This window comes from Homalodisca vitripennis, chromosome 4 (genome assembly GCF_021130785.1).
Source record: "Homalodisca vitripennis isolate AUS2020 chromosome 4, UT_GWSS_2.1, whole genome shotgun sequence".
Lineage (NCBI taxonomy): Eukaryota > Metazoa > Arthropoda > Insecta > Hemiptera > Cicadellidae > Homalodisca > Homalodisca vitripennis.
This window is the reverse complement of record NC_060210.1, coordinates 204,743,756-204,760,923: the sequence shown is the minus strand read 5'-3', so window position 1 is coordinate 204,760,923 and position 17,168 is coordinate 204,743,756. Positions and strand designations below refer to the sequence as shown.

General features: G+C 38.2%; 1 protein-coding gene across 3 annotated transcripts in view; it reads left to right on the top strand.

Annotated features, from left to right (window-relative positions):
* LOC124360934 (ras-related protein Rab-4B) overlaps nucleotides 1-17,168 on the top strand; it is a 115,046-nt gene that overhangs the window by 64,503 nt on the left and 33,375 nt on the right. For all 3 annotated transcript variants that reach the window (XR_006922294.1, XM_046814948.1, XM_046814946.1), the window contains exon 4: nucleotides 16,246-16,463. Coding sequence is in view for 2 of the 3 variants with exons in the window: in XM_046814948.1 (XP_046670904.1) it covers nucleotides 16,246-16,463 (218 nt within the window). In the remaining variant the exon portion in view is untranslated. The remainder of the gene's footprint in view (nucleotides 1-16,245; nucleotides 16,464-17,168) is intronic.

Genomic DNA, 17,168 nt, shown 5'->3' with positions numbered 1-17,168 from the left:
TCTTTGGATACACCAAGTCAACTTCTAGAATGTAACCGGTAGGTGCATCGTCTGGGACTTGTGTGACGTCAATGTCGGTTTTGCACCACTTGAAGTTCTTATACGGCATGTACTGACTCATGGCCCAGCCGTACAGATTATTGGCGTCCAAGTACGTCAGGTAGGAAGTCGGCTGGTCCTCATCGAAATCTTCCATATAAGGGTTGTTTGCTGCGGCGTACCGGTTAGAGCACTGTGACACTCCGCCACGAATGCCCTTGCCGATCATCAGGATCATGTTGTAGTCACTGAGAAGGTCGAGTTTTATGCCGGTGGTCTTGAGCATCGCACTCCACGCGAGTCCGGGAGCCGTGTAGTACCAAGCAGGGTCGAGCTGGTACGTCTGCATGCAAACGTCGCGGAAGTTCTCCATAATGTCCGCCAGCAAGAGCACGTCCGTTTGGTTGTACAACAGTGTGTAGTCTTTCATGTTCTGTATGTTGAACGTATTCCAAACTTTGACCGCATGTTGGTAGTCTTCGGGCTTTACGTGAGCATCGTTCAGCTTGTTGTAAAAGTCGTTCTGCGCGGGCAGGAACGAACGTTCAAACTTCTCCATACCGTCCATATAGTCGTAGGGATAGACACCCTTTTTAAGTAACAATTCAAGTTTCTCTCCGTCATAGAATTTGGAAATGTTTTTAAATTGATCGGGAGACAGGTTCTTAGCCAACTTGTCTAGACTGCTTGCCATGAATTTCAACGAGTCCAGGAACCGTATTTTCACTCCACGCTCAACCTCGATGGTGTAGGAGATGTAGCGTTCCTCGTTGTTTGGGATAACTTTTATGGTTTCGTTGTTGAGCCCAAACATCTTGATAAACAGGTGGGTGTCGTATCCACTCAGGTTATGGACAAACACTGGCAGGAAGTGCGGTTTCTTGAATTTGAGATTACACGAGTTGTGAGCCATACCTCTGAATTTCCCCGTCAGATGATCGTGATCATCGGGATCGTTGAACGACTTGCCACAGATGTGACACTGCCGAGCGTTGGCTATTGCGTGTAAATCGTCTTGAGTCAGCTCCATCGGTAGAGCAGCAGCTCTTGAGTAAAGTCGGAATATTTCCCTGGCATCGTTCATGATGCTTTCCACGAACACTTGCGCAGCGTCCGGTCCGAAATACGTAGTGGGCGGTTTGTAATCACCTTCAGAATACACGATGTAGTACGAGAAACTTACAGCTTCGTGTTTCTGATACTTTTCGGTGTAAGAACTTTGTGCATCGGGATCCCGGCTGCTGCTGGATACGGGAGTCAGCATACACTCGAAATCAGCGTAAGCCACGAACGGTACTCTCATCGAGTGTTTGAAGTCCTTGAACTGTACGGTAGAGCCTTCTTTCGGTGTCAGTATTTTCACCGCCTCGTGTTCGCTGCAGTCTTCTTTGTGTTTGGTTAGAAGGTCTTCCGTGCCAAAGTGTAGTAAGCAGCGCTTGCAGAGCCAAGTCCTGTGCATATGGTTTGAAATTTGTGAACTTACTAACCGGCTGAGATTCTTGATGAGGCAGTAGTGAGAGTTGTTTTTATCCCTGACATACAACAAGTCCACATGCCTATCCTTTTCTTCTCGTGTAATGTATAACGGGTAGACGACCGGTTTCTTATCGTACGAGTACACGTTGACGGATATTCCAGATCGTTTTTCAAACAGCTTGACGTTGTCGAGACTAACAGGGAAAGTGATGCCGTCCAAATGTACATCTAGTTCGTGCTCAAAAGGTTGATAGTGTTGTACTCCGCATGGATTGTTTCGCCAGTCTACGGGATGCAATGCGGCCAAGATTGACCACACGAAACATTTCTGATCAGTGTTCTTTACATTTACGATTGCTTTCTTAGCTGAAATCTTTTCGTGTAGTTCCACGTAACTGGAGCCTCTGAGTGGAACGTAACGATTAATTCGTAACTCGAGGTGGAGGATTTTGTGCAAGGTCCAACCAGATCCCTTGGCGTAGAACTCTTCCATTTCGACCAAAAGCTTTTTCATCGCCGTTTTAACATACACCCTAATGTCCGTAGTTGGAAGAATCACGTTGTTTTTAGTTTTGAAATTCATCTTTTGAATCACACCACTCGTCGGTTTTGTGTATTCGGCTTCAAACACGAGGTTAGCTTTGATGTTGTGTTCGTCGACATGCTGTGCTATTTCGCGAGTGATTGGCTTTCTACATGTTTTAAGAAATCTTTTGGGGTCTTTGATACCACGCTTGTTTTCTATCATGTACGTTTTCATACGACCCTTGAATGCATTGTCGATCTCCGTAATCTCGTCGTCGATTCCGTGACCGATGGCAGACGTGCTAGTACTCGGTTCGAGGCGTGGCACCTTTGGCGGTGATGCTGAAACGGTAGCTATATCATGCTTACGCTTTAAGGCGCCTGGAGAACACTTTGCAATGTGACGGCTCAAGTGGGACATGGTTATCGGTTGCTGACAATGCGGACACGCCTTTTTAGGCTCAACAGTTGATTTAACCGATCCACACAATTTGAGATGGCGAGCCATGTTACGTGCCGTTATTAACTTATTGCAGTGCACACAATGTTCTTTTGTATTCGACACGTGAGGCTCGACTCCTCCGACCGAGTTGCACTTGTCAGTGTTACGGTGACGTGCTATGTTCGACTTAGTCACCATTGCACCACATCTGTCACACGCCACAAACACGTCACAAGCAGCAGTAGCCATTGTCACGACTTACTCGGACTACCTAGTATTCGACACTGCCTCAAACTCTGTACAGTATGAGTGATGTCAGTACGGGTCGCACATACAACGTTTCTCTAGCAACAAAAGTTTCACATACGGTACACGAACACCTAACACGTTTTCGTATACACTCGCGTCTTGTTACGTGCTGCACCTGAACGACCGCACACCAGACTGCCAGACTGCGCGTATGATAGATACCGCTGACTCACGCCGCGTTGTGTAACTCGGGCACCGCCGACCGCACCGCCGACTCACCGCGTTGTGTCACTGCCGCCGCCGCCGCCGTGTGTGTTGCTCCGCTTTGTGTAATCGACAAAAAAGTGTTACGCAACTGCTGAAACAGTACAATGTAAAAAATAAAAAAACAACTTGTTGCACACGAACAAGAACCGCGACTTTAAAAACAAAGACAACTACTGAAACGGTACAGTGTAAAAAATAAAACACAACTTGTTGCACACGAACAAGAACCGAGAATTAAAAAACAAAGACAACTGCTGAAACAGTACAGTGTAAAAAATAAAACACAACTTGTTGCACACGAACAAGAACCGCGACTTTGACAACAAAGAATTTAAGCAACTCGTCCTCCTACTCGTCCTCTTTGGGGCGCCTTAGAACCGGCGGAACATATCTACTTCTACGTCATTGATGGTGTTGTTATCCTGGTCAGACTGTGCATATTCTTATAGGTCACTGTCATGGCGACACGGCGTGTTCAAGTTGTCTGAATCTTCTGACTCACTTGAATTGTCAATGCTGTCATCACGGTCTAATAGAATTCTGTCTATTTCACTACTTCGTTCTACACGTTCCATTATGACAAATAACAAAAACACTATATATACACTATACATCATGGCTTAACCAGCCTAAACACAGTTTAGCACGTATGTCAACTACAAGCTAACAACAAAACAACAGGATCACTCAACCTATTAGTGTTCACTATTCTGTTCTATTTCACTGCTCCGATCTACACGTTCCATGATCAGAAATAACAAAAACACTATATACACACCAAACATCATGGATTATCTAAACCAGCCTAAACACAGTTTAGCACGTATGTCAACTACAAGCTAACAACAAAACAACAGGATCACTCAACCTATTAGTGTTCACTATTCTGTTCTATTTCACTGCTCCGATCTACACGTTCCATGATCAGAAATAACAAAAACAAAAACCCTATATATACACTATACATCATGGCTTGTCTCAACCAGCCTAAACACAGTTAAGCATGTATGTCAACTACAAGCTAACAACAAAACAACAGGATCACTCAACCTATTAGTGTTCACTATTCTGTTCTATTTCACTGCTCCGATCTACATGTTCCGTGATCAGAAATAACAAAAACATAAACACTATATATTCACTAAACATCATGGATTATCTCAACCAGCCTAAACACAGTTTAGCACGTATGTCAACTACAAGCTAACAACAAAACAACAGGATCACTCAACCTATTAGTGTTCACTATTCTGTTCTATTTCACTGCTCTGATCTACACGTTCCATGATCAGAAATAACAAAAACAAAAACCCTATATATACACTAAACATCATGGATTATCTCAACCAGCCTAAACACAGTTTAGCACGTATGTCAACTACAAGCTAACAACAAAACAACAGGATCACTCAACCTATTAGTGTTCACTATTCTGTTCTATTTCGCTGCTCCGATCTACACGTTCCATGATCAGAAATAACAAAAACAAAAACACTATATATACACTAAACATCATGGATTATCTCAACCAGCCTAAACACAGTTTAGCACGTATGTCAACTACAAGCTAACAACAAAACAACAGGATCACTCAACCTATTAGTGTTCACTATTCTGTTCTATTTCACTGCTCCGATCTACACGTTCCGTGATCAGAAATAACAAAAACAAAAACCCTATATATACACTATACATCATGGCTTGTCTCAACCAGCCTAAACACAGTTTAGCACGTATGTCAACTACAAGCTAACAACAAAACAACAGAATCACTCAACCTATTAGTGTTCACTATTCTGTTCTATTTCACTGCTCCGATCTACACGTTCCATGATCAGAAATAACAAAAACAAAACACTATATATACACTAAACATCATGGATTATCTCAACCAGCCTAAACACAGTTTAGCACGTATGTCAACTACAAGCTAACAACAAAACAACAGGATCACTCAACCTATTAGTGTTCACTATTCCGTTCTATTTCACTGCTCCGATCTACACGTTCCATGATCAGAAATAACAAAAACAAAAACCCTATATATACACTAAACATCATGGATTATCTCAACCAGCCTAAACACGGTTTAGCACGTATGTCAACTACAAGCTAACAACAAAACAACAGGATCAACTCACCTATTAGTGTTCACTATTCTGTTTCTATTTCACTGCTCCGATCTACACGTTCCATGATCAGAAATAACAAAAACAAAAAACCCTATATATACACTATACATCATGGATTATCTCAACCAGCCTAAAACACAGTTTAGCACGTATGTCAACTACAAGCTAATAACAAAAGAACAGGATCACTCAACCTATTAGTGTTCACTATTCTGTTCTATTTCACTGCTCCGATCTACACGTTTCCATGATCAGAAATAACAAAAACAAAAACCCTATATAATACACTATACATCATGGCTTGTCTCAACCAGCCTAAACACAGTTTAGCACGTATGTCAACTACAAGCTAACAACAAAACAACAGGATCACTCAACCTATTAGTGTTCACTATTCTGTTCTATTTTCACTGCTCCGATCTACACGTTCCATGATCAGAAATAACAAAAACAAAAACCCTATATATACACTATACATCATGGCTTGTCTCAACCAGCCTAAACACAGTTTAGCACGTATGTCAACTACAAGCTAACAACAAAACAACAGGATCACTCAACCTATTAGTGTTCACTATTCTGTTCTATTTCACTGCTCCCGATCTACACGTTCCATGATCAGAAATAACAAAAACACTATATATACACTAAACATCATGGATTATCTCAACCAGCCTAAACACAGTTTAGCACGTATGTCAACTACAAGCTAACAACAAAACAACAGGATCACCTCCAACCTATTAGTGTTCACTATTCTGTTCTATTTCACTTGCTCCGATCTACACGTTCCGTGATCAGAAATAACAAAAACAAAAACCCTATATATACACTATACATCATGGCTTGTCTCAACCAGCCTAAACACAGTTTAGCACGTATGTCAACTACAAGCTAACAACAAAACAACAGAATCACTCAACCTATTAGTGTTCACTATTCTGTTCTATTTCACCTGCTCCGATCTACACGTTCCATGATCAGAAATAACAAAAACAAAACACTATATATACACTAAACATCATGGATTATCTCAACCAGCCTAAACACAGTTTTAGCACGTATGTCAACTACAAGCTAACAACAAAACAACAGGATCACTCAACCTATTAGTGTTCACTATTCCGTTCTATTTCACTGCTCTCCGATCTACACGTTCCATGATCAGAAATAACAAAAACAAAAACCCTATATATACACTAAACATCATGGATTATCTCAACCAGCCTAAACACGGTTTAGCACGTATGTCAACTACAAGCTAACAACAAAACCAACAGGATCACTCAACCTATTAGTGTTCACTATTCTGTTCTATTTCACTGCTCCGATCTACACGTTCCATGATCAGAAATAACAAAAACAAAAACCCTATATATACACTATACATCATGGATTATCTCAACCAGCCTAAACACAGTTTTAGCACGTATGTCAACTACAAGCTAATAACAAAAGAACAGGATCACTCAACCTATTAGTGTTCACTATTCTGTTCTATATCACTGCTCCGATCTACACGTTCCATGATCAGAAATAACAAAAACAAAAACCCTATATATACACTATACATCATGGCTTGTCTCAACCAGCCTAAACACAGTTTAGCACGTATGTCAACTACAAGCTAACAACAAAACAACAGGATCACTCAACCTATTAGTGTTCACTATTCTGTTCTATTTCACTGCTCCGATCTACACGTTCCATGATCAGAAATAACAAAAACACTATATATACACTAAACATCATGGATTATCTCAACCAGCCTAAACACAGTTTTAAGCACGTATGTCAACTACAAGCTAACAACAAAACAACAGGATCACTCAACCTATTAGTGTTCACTATTCTGTTTCTATTTCACTGCTCCGATCTACACGTTCCGTGATCAGAAATAACAAAAAACAAAAACCCTATATATACACTATACATCATGGCTTTGTCTCAACCAGCCTAAACACAGTTTTAGCACGTATGTCAACTACAAGCTAACAACAAAACAACAGAATCACTCAACCTATTAGTGTTCACTATTCTGTTCTATTTCACTGCTCCGATCTACACGTTCCATGATCAGAAATAACAAAAACAAAACACTATATATACACTAAAACATCATGGATTATCTCAACCAGCCTAAACACAGTTTTAGCACGTATGTCAACTACAAGCTAACAACAAAACAACAGGATCACTCAACCTATTAGTGTTCACTATTCCGTTCTATTTCACTGCTCCGATCTACACGTTCCATGATCAAGAAATAACAAAAACAAAAACCCTATATATACACTAAACATCATGGATTAATCTCAACCAGCCTAAACACGGTTTAGCACGTATGTCAACTACAAGCTAACAACACAAACAACAGGATCACTCAACCTATTAGTGTTCACTATTCTGTTCTATTTCACTGCTCCGATCTACACGTTCCATGATCAGAAATAACAAAAACAAAAACCCTATATATACACTATACATCATGGATTATCTCAACCAGCCTAAACACAGTTTTAGCACGTATGTCAACTACAAGCTAATAACAAAAGAACAGGATCACTCAACCTATTAGTGTTCACTATTCTGTTCTATTTCACTGCTTCCGATTCTACACGTTCCATGATCAGAAATAACAAAAACAAAAACCCTATATATACACTATACATCATGGCTTGTCTCAACCAGCCTAAACACAGTTTAGCACGTATGTCAACTACAAGCTAACAACAAAACAACAGGATCACTCAACCTATTAGTGTTCACTATTCTGTTCTATTTCACTGCTCCGATCTACACGTTCCATGATCAGAAATAACAAAAACACTATATATACACTAAACATCATGGATTATCTCAACCAGCCTAAACACAGTTTAGCACGTATGTCAACTACAAGCTAACAACAAAACAACAGGATCACTCAACCTATTAGTGTTCACTGACCAATTTTCATATGCCATTCCCGAATGCCTCCGATTGGAGGCGCCCGCAGTGCATGTGTTAAGGTTATGCAACATTCCAAAATAATCATTATTAAAGTTTTGCGTTACACTTGTTTTTTGGACTTTTTTGAGCCAGGGAAAGAATGAATCGTTGAAAATTTTTAAAATGCATTAGATGATTTAAATTCGTCACTGGCGGGATCTGGAGTAAAATTTTGATATTAACTTTTTATTTACTATCTGCATTGCACTACTGATCAAGCACTGTTTACTTAATAGTTGATTAAATTTAAATGTAAACAGATGTTTCAGCCAATTTATCGACATAAACCTGAAGGTGTGAATAGCTGTGCCAGTGTAATTTGGATTGGAAGTAAAAACTACAATTTTTCTAAATTCTAAAATATTTCAGGTAACTTTTCTTATATTTTGCTTCATAAAAACCTTCCATGGATTTCAATGAACATTTTACAAAAAGAATTAACCGAATTGGTCCAGCCGTTCTCGAGATTTGTGCTTACCAACATATTTTGCGATTCATTTTTATTTATAAGATTAAGCAACATAACAAGTAACAATAGACTTCGTCAAACTTTTAAGCAGTAATGCAACGGTTCTCAAACTTTTTACTTCGAGCCCCCCTGCATAATCCAGCTGGTAGCTGGGCCCCCTACATGTAAACGTACTTTATGAGTGAGTCTCTTTTGAAATTTTACTGTCAGCTATTATTTGCTGAGTTTTGCACATTTTATGCATACTACATTAGAGCCTAATTGGGCAATAGATTTAATCGTAATCAAACAACAAAATCTATGTAAACAATTCCAGTTTTTTATTTATTTATTTCAGAGTTACTGCAGTACATAATTAGTATTTATAACTCAAAGTATTTATAAAAAGAGCTTCAATGTGAAGGATGTGCTTGTTTTCTCTTTGCGCATAGTGTAAACGGTAAAACGCTGTGTAAGTTCTGATAATGCTAATCTGAGTTCCTTGGTCAAATCCATTCGAGCGATACTTACTCTTCATGGCAGTTAGAGCAGAAAACCCAGTTTCACAAGAATAAATGGTGGTGAATGGAGTGAGTATTTTCAATGCCTTTTCACTCAAAATTTGGTCTTTCTTTGTAAACCAATCCAGAAGGATGTGAGAAGATTCTTTAAACTTATTTTCAAGCTCTGTGTCACCCTGGAGGTCAATGACATTTTCTTTTTCTATCATGTTGAGGGAGCACTCATCGACGGATGGTTTGAACGGGCTTTGAATCCATGCCAAACCATCTAATTCCATCAAAATATTTTTAAAAACGAGATTTGAGGATTTCATTTAATATCATTTTGAGATCCATTTCTGCAATAATAATTTTAAGATTAAGAAATAGTTCAATGTTACTTTTCAGACCGCTCTCGTACAAACTTAGCTTCCTTACAAAGCTGCAAATTGCAGCAATAAATCTGAGTCAGTGAAAAACGATGAGTTTTTGTGGATTTCGTCAAGCAAAAATTCAAGGACTTCATGTCTAAACTCAAATATTCTCGTTGTCCAGTGTACATTCCTGACGTAGCCCCGAGCTCCATATGTGCAAATTCCTGTGCATTTGATCCAAGTAGTAATGGAGTAATTTCAGCATTATTCTGTAAAAATGAATCAATAATTCGGAAAATGGTTTCACCAGTGGTATCAGCTGAAAACATCTCACAAAAAAGCAACTCTTCCTGCATCTCATCATAACGAATCTTAAATAACATATTAAATAAGTAAATATATGAAGATCTGTAGCTTCATCAACTTGTTCAATGAGCAGCTTCATCAATGAGAATTTTCCATAAATTGCTCGTGAAGATTTTCCGAGATGTCAGCTATACGTCTTGATACCTTATCATTTGACATTGGTGTGGCCTTCAACTGTTGGAACCAAACATAGTTGAAACCATATCAATTGCTGCTGGTAATATCAGGCCTTCTCCAATATTGTGCAGTTTTTCCTCCTAAGCGATTCTGTGAGAAATCTGATAAGATGTGAACAAAGCCTTTGAAGGTACGCTTGTATGTAGGAAAAAGATTTTTTTTGTAGATTTAACACTGTTAAGTTTTCGTCCAAAACACTCTAGGTTTCTTTGCTATATTTCCATGTTTAGTGTCAAGGTGTATTTTTAGTTTTCTTAGGTTTCATGCTGTCAGAGGTCAGGACGGCTAGACAGATTACACACTGGGGCAGTTCTTGGTTATTTATGATTGTTTTTGTAAAACCTAGTGATAAATAACTGTTGTCATACTTGCGCACTTTGAATACGCTTGGTCCACTTGGACTTGGAGAACGAATTACACTTGCTGTGTCACTTGCCTTCACTGACGCGCCTCCACTTCCACCACTTGTTACAGTTACAAGATATTTTTTCATTTTTATTTAAATATATACACTTTACTCAAAAAGGTTAAGCAAATCCAAAGAATCTATGAAAATGTGCAAATGAGACAAAACATGGCAATTTGCTAAGTTGAAAACATGGAACTGCACTAACTGCACTAGACGCGGCGCATTGGTGGTAGGGGTTGAGTGGTGGGAGTCACGGGTAAGTCTGAGGCCGATCGGTTACGGTTGTACTTTACGAGTCATTGGGAAACCACAACAACCAGGCGCTACCGCGAATCATCTCCAGCGCTGTACTGAATACATGTCGGTGTACACTCACAGTTATTTACTGCAGATAAACTAAGAAAAATAAAATATTCAGCAGTATTACAATGATGACTAAAAATTATACTTGCGCTCGTTATAATTTAAAAAATAAAAAGTTTGCTTTATTATTTTGTAAGTAAATTAAATTAATTTTTAAAGCAAGCACTGGCCCCCCCTGAACCTTCATTGTGCCCGCATTGGGGTCGCGCCCTATACTTTGAGAACCTCTACAGTAATGAATAAAAATAATAATTTCAGCACTTTGGACTTCTTTTGAAATTAACAGGAACATTGTAAAAGACATGGGAACCTAATACTATTACATTCTCAGTTGGGGCACATAGCCTTTAATAGACAATATACTAAAATAATATACAATATACTTTAAGACAGTGTACTAAAAAACCCACCTAATGAGTAAACAATCATAGGCTTCTTAAATAAAGTAAATATGCAATACAAGTATACCTATATTATTTTTTATAGTTATTACCATACCTAAAAGCTATGGTATGGTGGTTATTTAAAAAGCTATCATATCTACATATTGTTTTTATGAATGGTTAAAATTAAATATATTTACAAAAATAAATTAACAAAGTTCAATCTATCAAATTTAAAACTCAAAAAATTTACAAAAAAATTAAACGTTCTTATGCGGATAATGTTATAGCTAGTTATAGCGCACCAAGTTACGCTTGTAGCACACTTGTACAACTGAGCCTTGTAGCACACTTGTACAACTGAGCCTTGTAGCACACTTGTACAACTGAGCCTTGTAGCACACTTGTACAACTGAGCCTTGTAGCACACTTGTACAACTGAGCCTTGTAGCACACTTGTACAACTGAGCCTTGTAGCACACTTGTACAACTGAGCCTTGTAGCACACTTGTACAACTGAGCCTTGTAGCACACTTGTACAACTGAGCCTTGTAGCACACTTGTACAACTGAGCCTTGTAGCACACTGGATTGAATATTTTTCACCAACAAATTTAACTCACTACCTCTTACACCTTAACAATAAAGTTTACTTATAGTGACTAATGAGGTAATGCTATGGAAGACTTTCGATAGATCAATTAATGTTGAAGACGATGTAGTTTTATTTTCAAAAGTATGTATGACATTACCAACTAGAGTTTCTACAGCTTTATTAGTATTCAGTCGTGGTAAAAACTTTAACTGCTCTTTAAATAAAATACCATTAAGCATGAGAAAGGTTTGTAATTGGTTTTAATACAGTATTGTAACAGATAAGTTTAATTCAAGTCAATTGTCAAATAGTTCATGGCAAGATTGGTAAGTGGAAATAGAATTGTCTTACAAACGCCTGATTACATGTAAGATTAAAATAATTAATAAAGAAAAAGATAAGTCAACTTTACATTGGAATAAATTAGAATGATTTAATTCCAATAGCTATTAAAGAAAATTATCACCTGTAAGCAGTATAAACAAATATTGAATTCAAACGACGTAGTTTGAGTTTGTGGCTAAACTCACGACTTTCCCTCTTATCGATCCGACCCCCAGTCTCTTTATGGCTTTAACCATTATAGTGGAACAATGTGTGTTGCTCTTCTTACGAAAAAGCACATGTTTTAATTGAATTTAGTTAAACATATACATTTGTGAATCATTGAACTAAAGTTGTAAACTATGTACAAATCTAAATGTTTCAATTACGTAATTAGTGATGAACGGTAAGTTCATGAGAAAAATGAAGCTGGTGCCAAGTATTATCTATATGAGGACTGAATGTAAATAAATGTTATATAAACGAAACCGAGGAAACTTGTTATTAGAGTGTGTAACGATAGTGGAGAGTATAGTACGTTATTGAGTCTGAGCTAGGTCTACATTCATTAACAAACTTCACAACACCACATTGAGACCATTCACACACAACTACTAATCTGTGGCGCTATTATATAAAAGATATGACCCACATATGATACACCTAAGCTACATCGTGACGTGTATCACATTACACAGACAACATGAGTGGAATTATGACACATCTAACCTGAACTGCAACACGTGATAGCACCAACGCCGGGATAAATTTATATCTGACCTAATTCACATGGCGTACAACGTTTGGGCAACATTACCCCTACAGTATGAACTAATTCATATGGTGCCCAATGTGGTACTCTCCATATAACATAACCTGAACAACGCCAAGCTAACTTTATATCTGACCTAATTCACATGGCGTACAACGTTTGGGCAACATTACCCCTACAATATGAACTAATTCATATGGTGCCCAATGTGGTACTCTCCATATAACATAACCTAAACAACGCCAAGCTAACTTTATATCTGACCTAATTCACATGGCGTACAACGTTTGGGCAACATTACCCCTACAATATGAACTAATTCATATGGTGCCCAATGTGGTACTCTCCATATAACATAACCTGAACAACGCCAGGCTAACTTTATATCTGACCTAATTCACATGGCGTACAACGTCTGGGCAACATTACCCCTACAGTATGAACTAATTCATATGGTGCCCAATGTGGTACTCTCCATATAACATAACCTGAACAACGCCAGGCTAACTTTATATCTAACCTAATTCACATGGCGTACAACGTTTGGGCAACATTACCCCTACAATATGAACTAATTCATATGGTGCCCAATGTGGTACTCTCCATATAACATAACCTGAACAACAACAATTGTAGTACCAACGCCGGACTAACTTTATATCTGACCTAATTCACATGGCGTACAACGTTTGGGCAACATTACCCCTACAGTATGAACTAATTCATATGGTGCCCAATGTGGTACTCTCCATATAACATAACCTGAACAACGCCAAGCTAACTTTATATCTGACCTAATTCACATGGCGTACAACGTTTGGGCAACATTACCCCTACAGTATGAACTAATTCATATGGTGCCCAATGTGGTACTCTCCATATAACATAACCTGAAACAACGCCAAGCTAACTTTATATCTGACCTAATTCACATGGCGTACAACGTTTGGGCAACATTACCCCTACAGTATGAACTAATTCATATGGTGCCCAATGTGGTACTCTCCATATAACATAACCTGAACAACGCCAAGCTAACTTTATATATGACCTAATTCACATGGCGTACAACGTTTGGGCAACATTACCCCTACAATATGAACTAATTCATATGTTGCCCAATGTGGTACTCTCCATATAACATAACCTGAACAACGCTAACTTTATATCTGACCTAATTCACATGGCGTACAACGTTTGGGCAACATTACCCCTACAATATGAACTAATTCATATGGTGCCCAATGTGGTACTCTCCATATAACATAACCTGAACAACGCCAAGCTAACTTTATATCTGACCTAATTCACATGGCGTACAACGTTTGGGCAACATTACCCCTACAGTATGAACTAATTCATATGGTGCCCAATGTGGTACTCTCCATATAACATAACCTAAACAACGCCAGGCTAACTTATATCTGACCTAATTCACATGGCGTACAACGTTTGGGCAACATTACCCCTACAGTATGAACTAATTCATATGGTGCCCAATGTGGTACTCTCCATATAACATAACCTGAACAACGCCAAGCTAACTTTATATCTGACCTAATTCACATGGCGTACAACGTTTGGGCAACATTACCCCTACAATATGAACTAATTCATATGTTGCCCAATGTGGTACTCTCCATATAACATAACCTGAACAACGCTAACTTTATATCTGACCTAATTCACATGGCGTACAACGTTTGGGCAACATTACCCCTACAATATGAACTAATTCATATGGTGCCCAATGTGGTACTCTTCATATAACATAACCTGAACAACGCCAAGCTAACTTTATATCTGACCTAATTCACATGGCGTACAACGTTTGGGCAACATTACCCCTACAATATGAACTAATTCATATGGTGCCCAATGTGGTACTCTCCATATAAGATAACCTGAACAACGCCAAGCTAACTTTATATCTGACCTAATTCACATGGCGTACAACGTTTGGGCAACATTACCCCTACAATATGAACTAATTCATATGGTGCCCAATGTGGTACTCTCCATATAACATAACCTGAACAACGCCAAGCTAACTTTATATCTGACCTAATTCACATGGCGTACAACGTTTGGGCAACATTACCCCTACAGTATGAACTAATTCGTATGGTGCCCAATGTGGTACTCTCCATATAACATAACCTGAACAACGCCAGGCTAACTTTATATCTGACCTTATTCACATGGCGTACAATGTTTGGGCAACATTACCCCTACAGTATGAACTAATTCATATGGTGCCCAATGTGGTACTCTCCATATAACATAACCTGAACAACGCCAAGCTAACTTTATATCTGACCTAATTCACATGGCGTACAACGTTTGGGCAACATTACTCCTACGATATGAACTAATTCATATGGTGCCCAATGTGGTACTCTCCATATAACATAACCTGAACAACGCCAAGCTAACTTTATATCTGACCTAATTCACATGGCGTACAATGTTTGGGCAACATTACCCCTACAGTATGAACTAATTCATATGGTGCCCAATGTGGTACTCTCCATATAACATAACCTGAACAACAACAATTGTAGTACCAACGCCGGACTAACTTTATATCTGACCTAATTCATATGGCGTACAACGTTTGGACAACATTACCCCTACAATATGAACTAATTCATATGGTGCCCAATGTGGGACTCTTCATATAACATAACCTGAACAACATCATATGGCATTCAACAGCGGGCTGTTAACCTAACTGTGACATCCTGACCTACTATAGTATTCAAATATTTTGCTAAAAAAGGTATTAAAGATATGGGACAATAACTGGAAGAGTTTTGTTTTATCACCCTTCTTATGGATAGGAACCACTTTTGCTACTTTTAAACATTTAGGAAATGTGCCCTCAATTAACGCTAATTAAATAAAACAGATAAATTAGTGGTTCAGCTATGATAATCTGTTTAGTAATCTTATTCCAAAAACCTTAGTATTCTAGCAGGTACATTTTATTCAGAAGCAGACTTTAGGACATCTTGAACAACAATTATTTTCCAATATAACATATTTTTTGGGATACACTTATTTACTATGTTAAGAGCTACACTAAAATCAGCAGCTACTATACGTGTGTTTTATTAATTTCAAGAGCTATATTTATAATATATTCATTAAAAACATTAGAATCAATATGCATGAGAATGTGATCATGGATTAGTTTCAGCTATAATAATATTCCATGTGGCTTTACATTTATTTTTAGACATATTAATTTAATTTTCATTTGCCAGTAGCTGTTCTTCATTAATCAAGGTTTTAAATGGTTTTCTAGCCTTCTTGTACCCTTTGGCTAGATTAACCATTAGTCGTAGTGAAATAAATTTGATGAGATTAATGTTAAAATTAGTTCTTTATGATGAACCACTGCACCTTTAGGTCTGTGACAAGAAGTTACTACCGAGGAGCTGCAGGAGCACTGCTGGTTTTCGATATCACTAACAGAGAAAGTTTCAACAACCTGGCTGAATGGCTGCAAGATGCAAGGATGCTTGCCAGTCCTGACATCATCATCCTGCTGATCGGTAATAAGAAAGATCTGGAAGCAGAACGAGAGGTTACGTTCCTGCAGGCCAGTCAGTTTGCACAAGAGAATCGTAAGTCACCTGTAATTTGTCATTGTGACACCTTGAACTTAAGTAGCAACAATCTATTTTAAACTTCCCTTGGTCAATGAATGCTTCTGGAATAGTTAGGTGATAAGCTTTCACAACTATGGTAGTTAAGTGGGCAGTGATTAGTCAACAAATTTGAGAATAATCTGATGTCTGGTATTCAAAGTGTAAGAATAGCATAATTGTTAGTCAATAAGTGGTATGACAGCTTTAGACATTAGATCATAACTCTTTATTGACGTGATCTTAGAGAACAGTAATGGCGTCAAGCATTACAGTTTTTGGTTTTGATAGAATTAACAATCAATTAGTGAAGGTCATGAATCGTAGATTTCTTTCTCTTCTACAAGGGTATCTCTTGTCATTGCTATTCAGCCAGTGATTTTTTTAAGTGGTTTGGATGCTGTTGTTTCAAGTTGTTTAACAGCTTATTGAAATACCTTTGAATGAAGGTTTTCTTCCATAGAGGCTTAGATGGTGGTAAATCAGATTAATTGAAGTTAATGGCGTTTCTTGAATTGTGTTGGTGTATGTTGTTATGCTTATTTTGTCCAGACTGTTCAAAGAATTACATCTTGAGTGTACAGGGCTACAACAGTAAGGATTTTGAGGTGTTTGAATGGCTCTCTGCAGCTTTCTTGGAGTTGGAATCCAGTCAGACATATGATAGCTTTCTTCTGGTGTTTA